The 12883-nt window shown below is 48.0% G+C and overlaps 1 protein-coding gene across 1 annotated transcript; it reads left to right on the top strand.

Annotated features, from left to right (window-relative positions):
* Positions 1–2336: 2336 nt before the first annotated feature.
* On the top strand, positions 2337–12231 carry LOC120910474 (zinc finger protein OZF-like). Its single transcript, XM_040322231.1, has 5 exons — positions 2337–2371; positions 5969–6066; positions 9978–10086; positions 10372–10473; positions 10994–12231. The coding sequence occupies exons 1-5, from the start codon at positions 2338–2340 to the stop codon at positions 12229–12231; spliced, it is 1581 nt and encodes a 526-aa protein (XP_040178165.1). The 5' UTR covers position 2337.
* Positions 12232–12883: the final 652 nt, after the last annotated feature.

The raw sequence follows: 12883 nt of genomic DNA, 5'->3' as shown, positions 1-12883 counted from the left end.
GTGCGACATTGCACCCAAACAAAATTGACATCCCATTTTTCCCATAACTAGAACTTTCATTTGGTGGTATTTGATCACCTCTGCAGTTTTTATTTTTTGCGCTACCGGTATAAACAAAAATAGAGCGATAATTTAGGGAAAAAAAGGCTATATTTTCACTTTTTGCTATAATAAATATCCCCCAAAAAATATATATATATATATATATATATATATATATATATATATATATATATATATATATATAAAAAACAAATTTCTTTCTCAGTTTAGGCCGATATGTATTCTTCTACATATTTTTGGTAAAAAAAAATCACAATAAGGGTATACCGATTGGTTTGCGCAAAAGTTATAGCGTCTACAAAATAATGGCGGCTATCTGCGAATTTTATCGTGACTGCGACATTATGGCGGACACATCGGACACTTTTGACGCCATTTTGGGACCAATGTTATTTATACAGCAACCCGTGCTATAAAAATGCACGGATTACTGTGTAAATGACACTGACAGGGAAGGGGTTAACCACTAGGGGCGGGGTTAGGGGTTAAGTGTGTCCTAGGGATTTATTCTAACTGCGGGGGGGTTGGGATTTGAGTGACATGACACTGATCACCGCTCCCGATTAGGGATGAGCTCTGGTGTGTGTTCGCACAGTCCACGTGCAGAGCCTGCCAGGAAGTCGGCACGGCGCTGCACTAATCACAGGCAGTGATACATTTCCCAATCTCCGCACCCACGGATCGGGACAATGTCTTCCTGCCTGTGAATAGCGCAGCGCCGTGCCGACTTCCTGGCGGGCTCTGCACATGGAGTGTGCGAACACACCGGAGCTCATCCCTACTCCTGATGACAGGGAGCAGTAGATCACTGTCCTGTCACTAGGCAGAACAAGGAAATGCCTTGTTTACACAGGCATCTCCCCGTTCTGCAGCTCCCTGACCCGATCCTGGGACACCGGCGGACATCGAGTCCGCTGGTGTCATGGATATGCAATAGTCTGGCAGCTTACCTGTCTCCATCTGTCCATTAGAGGCCTGACTCTGTTCTGGTTACCTTCTTATCTTCTCTCCTTCCTGTATGGCCCCACCCAGGCCATTCCAGGAAGTCTATATTAACTGTTGCACTACAGGCCTGCAGTGCTGTTCAACCGTGTTGTTAGCTTTAGTTCCTGTCTGCAGTGTGCTACGATTACCTTCCTGTGTATCATTTTTGGCTTGTTCCTGACTTCTCCTGTTTGCCTGTGATCCTGACCTTTTGCCTGACCCTCGGTTACCCTTGTCTGCCTGTTGCCCTGACCTCGGCTTACCCATCACTACCGCTTGTCCTGCTTGCTGCTTCCCCTCTCTCCCTGCGAAGCGTGACCTAGGGGATCCCAGGGGTCACGACCTGGATCCAGCTGCGGCGAAGGCCATCCTCACCACTAGAGGCTCTGGTGAACACAAAGTTGGGTCTTAGACTCCAAGCCCTGGGCGATCTTGGGTTCACGCTTCCTCTCTAATCACAGCAGTCGGCCATAGGTTTTACTACCCTGTGGTACATCCCTGACCCCAACGGGGTGCACTTGTCACCTGGCCACAGGTGACCTGACAGCTGGGTCCCGCGGGCACGGTCTCGGAGCTCGCAGCAGGGGCCAGCGCTCGTGCGCCCACACAACAGCAAATTCAAAGCAACGTACAGGTACGTTGCTTTGCGCAAGCCGTGCCATTCTGCCGACGTATATCTACAGGAGGCGGTCGCCAAGCGACTAAAAAAAACACAGACTTGATCGCAGAAGTGAGGAGGATTTTGGGAGGTCACATGACATCACTCTTATCTCTACAAATTAAACGCAGACCTGACAGGGGAGGTGAGGAGGAGGTCACGTGACATTAAAAAAAGAATAGACGTGAAGGATTCTGGGAATGTTACATTATATCACTGTTACCTTTATTGTTAGAACAGACACATGAATTGATAGGTAAAGGTTCTTTTGTTATATGTGTACATTTACTTTAATACTCTAATACTAGGATTATATAGTGGTGAAGAAGGCATCTGGTGAACATGTGACACTCAACCTCAATACGGAGCCTCCAAGTCCCTGCATGATACCTGACCAAATCAATGTCAAGAGAATTCTGGACGTCACATATGAGATCATTGAGCTACTGACGAGAGAGGTAAGAGGTGCCGGGAATTCTGGGACATTATCCAGTAACCAAAGGGATGTGTCTGGATGGTGACTGTATCATTGTGTGTGTCAGGTTACTATAAGGTGTCAGGATGTCACTGTCTATTTCGCCATGGAGGAGTGGGAGTCTATAGAAGGACACAAGGATCTCTACAAGGACGTCATGATGGAGAACCGGCCGCCCCTCACATCTCCGGGTAAGAGGAGACTTTCCTTTCTTGTAAAGAAGAGTATTGAGGATCCACCTAGATACACATCCTCTGATATAAAGACATAGAAACAATGGGGTTGATTTACTAAAGCCAAATATACTGTGCACTGCAAATGCACTTGCTCCAGGATCAGTGGCGGCTGGTGAAGTTTTAGGATGGGGGGGGCGCAAGACTCCTCCCCTCCACATTTGGCCCCTCCCATTTATAAGCAACACCCATTATAGAATTCACCCACTCCATCCCCTGTATTTCACTTGCTTCCACTCATAGTGTCAGGAGTATACAGCTCAGCATCACAACACAGAATATATAGCCCCAGCATCACAAATCATGGTATATAACGCAGCCTTACAGATCGGCGCAAACAAACTAAAAAATTACACTGTTTGTAATTACTAGAGACTGCGGACATACTGCACAAGATTACCAGAGACTGCGGACATACTGCACAAGATTACCAGAGACTGCGGACATACTGCATAAGATTACCAGAGACTGCGGACATACTGCACAAGATTACTAGAGACTGTGGACATACTGCATGAGATTACCAGATACTGTGACATACTGCACGAGATTACCAGAGACTGCGGACATACTGCACAAGATTACTAGAGACTGTGGACATACTGCATGAGATTACCAGATACTGTGACATACTGCACGAGATTACCAGAGACTGCGGACATACTACATAAGATTACCAGAGACTGCGGACATACTGCACAAGATTACTAGAGACTTTGGACATACTGCATGAGATTACCAGATACTGTGACATACTGCACGAGATTACCAGAGACTGTGGACATACTGCACAAGATTACCAGAGACTGCGGACATACTGCACAAGATTACCAGAGACTGCCGACATACTGCACGAGATTACCAGAGACTGCCGACATACTGCACGAGATTACCAGAGACTGTGGACATACTGCATGAGATACTGTGCGACTAGTCCCTGTACTACTTTCGTCCGACTTTGATGGGACTTGAGGCAGAGACTTTAAGATTACACAGACATTGCTTCAAGTCACGGCAAAAATCATGGCAAAATAACGTGACTTTCAAGTCGCACAAGTGTGAAAGGAGCCTTAACGATTGGATTTTACTACCATGGGTACTTCGCCCGCGGTAGTAAAATCTGATCACTATTCCTGCGCATGTGCTGTAAAGACTACGGACAAATTGTCAGTGCTGGGGGGGGAGGATGGGATCAGTTTCAGTGCTGGGGGGGGAGGATGGGATCAGTGTCAGTGCCGGGGGGAGGATGGGATCAGTGTCAGTGCCCGGGGGGGGAGGATGGGATCAGTGTCAGTGCCCGGGGGGGAGGATGGGATCAGTGTCAGTGCCCGGGGGAGGATGGGATCAGTGTCAGTGCCCGGGGGAGGATGGGATCAGTGTCAGTGCCCGGGGGAGGATGGGATCAGTGTCAGTGCTAGGGGGAGGATGGGATCAGTGTCAGTGCCCGGGGGGGATGGTGGGATCAGTGTCAGTGCCCGGGGGGGATTGTGGGATCAATATCAGTGCCGGAGGGAGGATGGGATCAGTGACAGTGCCCGGGGGGATGGTGGGATCAGTGTCAGTGCCAGGGGGGATGGTGTGAACAGTGTCAATGCCCGGGGGGATGGTGGGATCAGTGTCAGTGCCGGAGGGAGGATGGGATCAGTGACAGTGCCCGGGGGGATGGTGGGATCAGTGTCAGTGCCAGGGGGGGATGGGGGGAACAGTGTCAATGCCCGGGGGGATGGTGGGATCAGTGTCAGTGCTGGGGGGAGGATGGCATCAGTGTCAGTGCCCAGGGGAATGGTGGGATCAGTTTCAGTGCCGGGGGGATGTGGGATCAGTGACAGTGCCGGGGGGGGGGGGGCGTTGGGATCAGTGTCAGTGCCGGGGGGGGGGTGGGATCAGTGTCAGTGCCCGGGGGGAGGGTGGGATCAGTGTCAGTGCTAGGGGGAGGATGGGATCAGTGTCAGTGCACGGAGGAGGATGGGATCAGTGTCAGTGCACGGGGGAGGATGGGATCAGTGTCAGTGCACGGGGGAGGATGGGATCAGTGTCAGTGCACGGGGAGGATGGGATCAGTGTCAGTGCACGGGGGAGGATGGGATCAGTGTCAGCGCCCGGGGGGAGGGTGGGGTCAGTGTCAGCGCCCGGGGGGAGGATGGTGGGATCAGTGTCAGTGCCCGGGGTGATAGGATTAGTGTCAGTGCCCGGGGGGGGGGGATGGTGGTATCAGTGTCAGTGCCGGGGGGAGGGATGGTGGTATCAGTGTCGGGGGGGGATGGTTGGATCAGTGTCAGTGCCGGGGGGTGAGTCCCTTAATATTAGCAGCCCCCCCCTTAGAGACCCCATTAGCTGAGTGATTTCTTATGCCACCTCAGACGAAGTTGCTGCAGCCTGAATGGAGTGAATGCACTCTCTCTCTCTCACCATCAGCACCCCCCCTCCCCCCTCAGCTCCGGAGCAGCAGTGTCCACCTCAGATGGAGTTGCTGCAGCCTGAATGGAGTGAATGCACTCTCTCTCTCTCCCACCAGCAGCACCCCCCCCCCCCTCCGCTGCTGGTGGTGGGAGAGAGAAAGAGAGAGTGCATTCACTCCATTCAGGCTGCAGCAACTCCTTCTGAGGTGGACGCTGATGCTCCGGAGCTGAGTGAGGCGGCGGGACTCGGAGTAAACTGCTGGCCGGGTGGGGGGGGGGGGATCCGCTGCTGACGCTGGGGGTGGCGAGGCTGGCTGGCTGTGCTAGCGGCTGCGGGGCTCAGTGGTGAGGCGGGGCTGGCACTGGCAGACAATTGTGTATGCGGGGGATGGAGCCGGTCATAACACTTACCTTCTGGTTGGCGCTGCTCCTCCATAACGCCCCCACACGTGCTCCAGAATACCGGAAGTGATGTACTGGCAGTGGCACTGACCTCTCCTCCGGTCCCCGCTGGGCCAATCCCATGACAGCTAGTGGGCATGCTAGCAAATCACAGGACAGTGGGAGTGTGTGCGGGCACACAGCTTGCGCCCTGCACACGCCCTAAACAAGGGCAAATCAGCTTCCCAGCCTGCAATCAGCTGATTGCAGGCTGGGAAGCTTCCCATAGACCGCCGCATGTCCGGCGCCTAATCACTCTTAAAGTGACATTTTTTTTCAATTTTTTTTTTTTTTAACAGCTTGGGGGGGGGGGCGGCGCCTGAGCGCCCCCTATGGACGGGCCGCCACTGTCCAGGATTATAGAAATCAGCTGAACTTCCCATCAGATCTAGAGCAACTGCACATGCAGTGCACAGTATATTTACTTTTAGTAAATCAACCTCAATGTTTTCAGCCGGTGGGGTTGATTTACGAAAGGCAGATCCACTTTTCACTACAAGTGCACTTGGAAGTGCAGTCGCTTTAGATCTGAGGGGAAGATCTGAAATGAGGGGAAGCTCTGCTGATTTTATCATCCAATCTAAAATGGTGTTTTTTATTTTTCTTGAATGTCCCCCTCAGATCTACAGCGACTGCACTTCCAAGTGCACTTGTAGTGAAAAGTGGATCTGCCTTTAGTAAATAACCCCCCCCCCCCCCTGTGTGTTTCCTACAGATGGATCCAGCAACAGAAATTCCCCAGAGAGACGTCCCCGTCCTCTGTATTCCCGGGACTCCACACAGGAACATCAGGAGATCCCTCAGGAGAATCAGGTAGATTTGATTGATAATCTTCATCTATGCCATTTGAACTTCACACGATCTTGTTGGATGAAAATACTGTAATTATATATACACACACACATTATCTCACAAAAGTGAGTACACCCTTCACATTTTTGTAAATATTTGATTCTATCCTTTCATGTGACAACACTGAATAAATGACACTTTGCTACAATGTAAAGTAGTGAGTGTACAGCTTGTATAACAGACCATACGCTGCACACTGCATCAAATTGTTCTGCATGACTGTTTTCCCAGAAGGAACCCTCTTCTCAGGATGATGCACAAGAAAACCTACCAACAGTTTTCTGAAGACAAGTAGACTAAGGACCTGGATTACTGGAACCATGTCCTGTGGTCTGATGAGACCAAGATAAACGTATTTGGTTCAGATGGTGTTAAGCTTGTGTGGCGGGAACCAGGTGAGGAGTACAAAGAAAAGTGTGTCTTGCCTACAGTCAAGCATGGTGGTGGGAGTGTCATGGTCTGGGCCTGCATGAGTGCTGCCGGCACTGGGGAGCTATCTTGCATTGATGGAACCATGAATGCCATGAACCATGAATGCCAACGTACTGTGACATGCTAAAGCAGAGCATGATCCCCTTCCTTTCAGAGACTGGGCCGCAGGTCAGTATTCCAACACGATAATGATCCTAAACACACCTCCAAGACAACCACTGCCTTGCTAAAGAAGCTGAGGGTAAAGGTGATGGACAAATGGAAGGTGGAGGAGCACAAGGTCTTCAACATCCACCAGCTCTGTGATGTCATCATGGAGGAGGAGAAGAGGACTCCAGTGGCAACCTGTGAAGCTCTGGTGATCTCCACGTCCAAGAGGGCTAAGGCAGTGCTGGAAAATAATGGTGGCCACACAAAATATTGACACTTTGGGCCCAATTTGGACATTTTCACTTAGGCGTGTACTCATTTTTGTTGCCAGCGGTTTAGACATTAATGGCTGTGTGTTGCGTTATTTTGAGGGGACAGCAAATTTACACTGTTATACAAGCTGTACACTCACTACACAACATTGTAGCAAAGTGTGATTTCTTCAGTGTTGTCACATGAAAAGATATAATAAAATATTTACAAAAATTTGAGAGGTGTACTCACTTTTGTGAGATACTGTATATTTAATTTATTTATATATATATATATATATATATATATATATACACACACACACATATATACATACACACACACACAGTTATGCTTATAAGTTTACATACCCTGGAAGGAGTTATGATTTCTTGACCATTTTTCAGAGAATATGAATGATAACACAAAAACATTTATTTCACTCATGTTAAGTGTTTGGCTTAAGCAATTTATTATCAACCAACTGTGTTTACTCTTAAAATCATAATCACAACAGAAACTACCCAAATGACCCTGATCAAAAGTTTACATACCCCATTTCTTTATAACGTGTATTGCCCCCTTTAACATCAATGACAGTTTGAAGTCTTTTGTGGTATTTGTAGAGGAAGCTCTTTATCTTCTCAGATGGTAAAGCCGCCCATTCCTCTTGGCGAAAAGCCTCCAGTTCCTGTAAATTCTTGAGCTGTCTTGCATGGACTGCAAATTTGAGATCTCCCCAGATTGGATCAATGATATTGAGGTCAGGAGACTGAGATGGCCACTCCAGAAACTTCACTTTATTCTGCTGTAGCCAATGACAGGTTGACTTGGCCTTGCGTTTTGGATCATTGTCATGTTGGAATGTCCAAGTACGTCCCATGCACAGCTTCCTGGCTGATGAATGCAAATGTTCCTCCAGACTATTTTTTGATAACATACTGCCATCAATTTTGACCAAATTTCCTATGCCTTTGTAGATCCACCTCCGGGCTTCACAGTAGGAATGGTGTACCTTTCATCATAGTAGGCCTTGTTACATAGTTAGTCAGGTTGAAAAAAGACACAAGTCTGTCCAGTTCAACCACAAAAAAAATAAACAAACAAAATAAAAAACATAGTACAATCCCATACACCCAACTCCATACCCACAGTTAATCTAGAGCAGGGGTCCTCAAACTTTTTAAACAGGGGGCCGGTTCACTGTCCCTCAGACCGTTAGAGGGCCGGACTATAAAAAAAAAATATGAACAATTTCCTATGCACACTGCACATATGTTATTTTGAGCCCACCCTCACTGTCATTTCAGACCATCATTGCAACCCCTCCCTCACCACCATTGCAAGCCCCTCACGGTCATTGCAACCCTCCCCCTTCATCATTATAAGCCCCTCATTGCAAGCCCCCCCTCACAATCATTAATTGCAAACCGATCATGATCATTGCAAGCCCCCCACCTCACCATCATCATTACTTCATCATCATCATCATCCCCTCATTGCAAGCCCCCCCTCACCATCATCATTGTAAGCCCCTCATTGCAAGCCCCCCCCTCACAATCATTTATTGCAAGCTGATCAAGATCATTGCAAGCCCCCCCAATCATCATCATCATCCCCTCATTGCAACCCCCCCTCACCTTTGCAAGCCCCCCTCACCATCATCAGCCCCTCATTGCAACCCCCCTCACCATTGCAAGCCCCTCATTGCAAGCCACCCTCCCACCTTCATCATTACATCATCAGCCCCTCATTGCAAGCCCCCCCCCCACCACCATCATCATTTCATCATCAGCCCCCCCACCACCATCATCATTTCATCATCAGCCCCCCCACCACCATCATCATTTCATCATCAGCCCCCCCCACCACCATCATCATTGCATCATAATTTCATCATCATCATCATTACATCATCTTTTCATCATCATCAGCCCCCCTTCCACCATCATTATCATCATTACATCATCATTTCATCATCATCAGCACCCCCCACCACCATCATTACATCATCATTTCATCATCATTAGCCCCCCTCACCATCGCGAGCCGCCCCCCCTCCCTCACCAACGTAAGCCCCTCACAGATTTTCTCCTTACTGTGCCAAACTGCTGTCACGGTCCCGCTGTGTCACGGTCCCGCTGTGTCATGAAGCCCACAGTGTTGGTAACAGTTCTGGTGCACTGTGATAAATGTCCCGCCTCCTCATCTTAGACCAGCTTGTGTGATAGACAGAACACTGGCTCTATCACACAAGCTAGTCTAGGAGGAGGAGGGCGGGACATTTATCACAGCGCGCCCAAACTGTTTACACTGTGATCTCCGTGACACAGCGGGATCGCTGTGTTACAACCTGCCGTGTAACCAGTGTTGCCTGTCAGGGTCGGGTGGGCTGGTTAAAAGTCCTCCGTGGGCCGCATGTGGCCCGCGGGCCGTAGTTTGAGGACCCCTGATCTAGAGGAAGGCAAAAAAAAAACAGCAAAGCATGATCCAATTTACTACAGCAGGGGAAACCTGCTCACTCCTCTCCAAATTAAGTGTTTATGGTTGTGGCCAAAAAGCAAAATTTTGGTGTCATCACTTCAAATGACTTTGTGCCAGAAGGTTTGAGTCTTGTCTCTGTGCTGTTTGGCGTATTGTAGGTGGGATACTTTGTGGCATTTGCGTAGTAATGGCTTTCTTCTGGTGACCATGCAGCCCATCTTTCTTCAAGTGCCTCCTTATTGTGCATCTTGAAACAGCCACACCACATGTTTTCAGAGAGTCCTGTATTTCACCTAAAGTTATTTGCGGGTTTTCTTTGCATCCCGAACAATTTTCCTGGCAGTTGTGGCTGAAATTCGAGTTGGTCTACCTGACCGTGGTTTGGTTTCAACAGAACCCCTCATTTTCTACTTCTTGATTAGAGTTTCAACACTGTTGATTGGCATTCTAATTTACTTCCTGTTTTATACAGTTCAACTGTGTGTGTATATGTGTCTCTACATATATATAACATATTTTTCCCAAATGCCATTATACATTTTTGTATTATTCAGGGTGAAGATCTAATTGCTATTAAGGTTGAAGTTAAAGAAGAATCAGTAGGGCCATATATGAGGGAAGATAAGACATGTATTGATGAAATCCCTTCAGAGGTCAGCACAGGTGAGTAATAAACACTAAATCCAGAGAAGAGTCCCAGATTCTCCTTGTTCAGTCACTACAACAATCTCTTCTTCTCCCCCCCTCCTCTGTCAGTAGACAGTAATGGGGAGACAGTATGTGCCCAGTGGGGGAGTCAGGAGCTATCAGCCTCTATTAGACTCCGGCTCTTCTCCTCACATCATGTCATTGTGTGTTACCAGTCTCCCCCCCTCACACACTCTCTGGGGTCTCTTTTACATCTTAGTACAGTAGTTCAGGGGACTTCACTTTCTTCTGTATTCACAGACACCAGAGCCACTCAGACAGAGGCCAAAGGTGAAAAGGAGGAACTACAAGTAATAATTAAAAAGGATGAAGAGCAGGAACTTCCTCCATATATCAGCATAGGTGAGTATTAAACACTAAATTCAGGAAATCTACTTTGTTTATTTATTTCAGGTACTTATAAAGCGCCGTCAATTTACCCAGCGCTTTACATATACTTTGGCCCCCAAACGCGTTGCGTCCCTCAGGTGTGAATGCAGTCTCAATCCAGAGAAGAGTCCCAGATCCTCCTTGTTCAGTCACTACAACAATCTCTTCTTCTCCCCCCTCCTCTGTCAGTAGACAGTAATGGGGAGACAGTATGTGCCCAGTGGGGAGTCAGGAGCCATCAGCCTCTATTAGACTCCGACTCTCCTCATCACATCATGTCATTCTATGTTGATGAGTAGGTAAGTCAGCAGCCTGGCATGTTCTCCTTACAAAGTAGTCAGGTCAAAAGCACCTAAAAGTAACCTGTTTGTCCTATTTAGATGTCTGTGCATTTGCATTAACTTTTAAGAGGAGAAAATCAGTTCTCATGCAAGCAAATATCTATGTATTTGAGCCAAAATTCTTCTTACATTCTTTTTCTTGGTTCCTTCAGATGGCCGACACAGCAAGAATAACTCAGAGAAATGTCCCATTATCTCTACGTATGTTGAAATAGAAGATGACATCACATTCTGTTCCTCAAAAGAAAACCCTCTTTCTTCGGATCTTGATCCTGTACTTCACAGTTCGGATATATCACCCGATCCTTCTACACAAAGGGGGAGTTTTCAGGATCGCTCACCTCCCATCACTCATCAGACAGCTCATGCAGGATGCGATTCGTTTCCATGTACTGAATGTCTCACTGAGAGAGCAGAACTTATCACACACCAGAGGTCTCACACAAGGGAGAAGCCTTTTTCATGTTTAAAGTGCGGAAAGTGTTTCCCCTGGAAATCGCATCTCAGCGCACATGAAAAAATTCACACAGGGGAAAAGTCATATTCCTGTTCTGAATGTGGAAAGTGTTTTTCCTGGAGAAGAAACCTAACTATACATAAGCGAGTTCACACAGGAGAACGGCCATATGCTTGTTCTGTGTGCGGGAAATGTTTTAGACAGAAGTCGGTTCTTGACATCCACGAACGAACTCACAGGCCAGAAAAGCCATTCTCCTGTTCCGAGTGCGGGAAATTATTTACCCAGAAAGGACAGCTTGTTTCCCATCAGAAGACTCACACGGGGGAGAAGCCTTTTTCATGTTTGGAGTGCGGCAAGTGCTTCGGTTCAAAGTCAGATCTTATAAGACATCAGAGGAGTCATACGGGGGAGAAGCCGTTTTCATGTCCCGAATGTGGGAAGTGTTTTTCTTACAGAGCCAATCTAGTTCAGCACCAGAGAGGCCACACGGGCATTAAACCGTATCAATGTCCCGAGTGCGGGAGAGGTTTTAAACGCAAGTCCCATCTGAACGAGCACCAAAAGATTCACAGCGGCGATCGCCCATTCTCGTGTTTGGAGTGCAAGAGAGAGTATACCAGTAGGGCTGCTCTAGCTAGGCACGAGAGACTCCACACTGGTGATTGTCCTGATTTATGTTCGGCGTGTGATAGAGGCTTTAACAATAAATCAGATTTGGTTATACACGAGAGAGTCCACTCTGGGGATCGCCCCTATTCATGTTTAGCGTGCGGGAGAAGCTTTACCAGCAAATCAGCGCTGGGTAGACATGAGAGAGCCCACACCGGTGACCACCCGTATTCGTGTAATGAGTGCGGACAACAGTTTTCACATAAATCCTCTCTTATGTCACATCTCAGTTCACATGAAAGACAAGAGGCAGCAGCTTAGTAACTTAAATTTAGCACACATGGGTATTGAGTGGGCAACCACACATGTACTCAGTGGAGCTTGAATTATAGTGTCACCCAACCACTACCGTCTTGCTCTGTAGGCAACCAACTTCACTTCCATTTGCCTGTCCTGTATTGCCCTACCTATTGCCCTACCTTGCTGGCTTCCAGTCCTATCTTGCCCTACCTTGCTGGCTTCCAGTCCTATCTTGCCCTACCTTGCTGGCTTCCAGTCCTATATTGCCCTACCTTGCTGGCTTCCAGTCCTATCTTGCCCTACCATGCTGGCTTCCAGTCCTATCTTGCCCTACCTTGCTGGCTTCCAGTCATGCTCTGCTCTTTTGGCACCCAGTTTCTATGCCCAGCTCTCTGCCTTACTATATCTTCCTGACTTCCAGTCCTGCCTTGCGCTCTGCCGTCTCCTAGGCCTGTCTTTCTATGCCTTTCCAGCTCCTCGCCCTGCCTTGCTAGTAGTTCCTATTCCTTTCTTGTTTTGCTCTGCAAGTATTTAATCCAGGCTTGGCTTGCCTTGCTATTTCTCAATTCTACCTTCCTTGTACACAGTGGGCCAGATTCAGGTAGGAGCAGAGCTTTTTTTCTCAGAAAATAGGTGCAGGAACTCAACCACGACCCCGTTCAGATTTCAAAAA

This window comes from Rana temporaria, chromosome 8 (assembly GCF_905171775.1).
Source record: "Rana temporaria chromosome 8, aRanTem1.1, whole genome shotgun sequence".
NCBI classification, from domain to species: Eukaryota; Metazoa; Chordata; class Amphibia; order Anura; family Ranidae; genus Rana; species Rana temporaria.
This window is presented reverse-complemented; position numbering and strand designations above follow the sequence as displayed.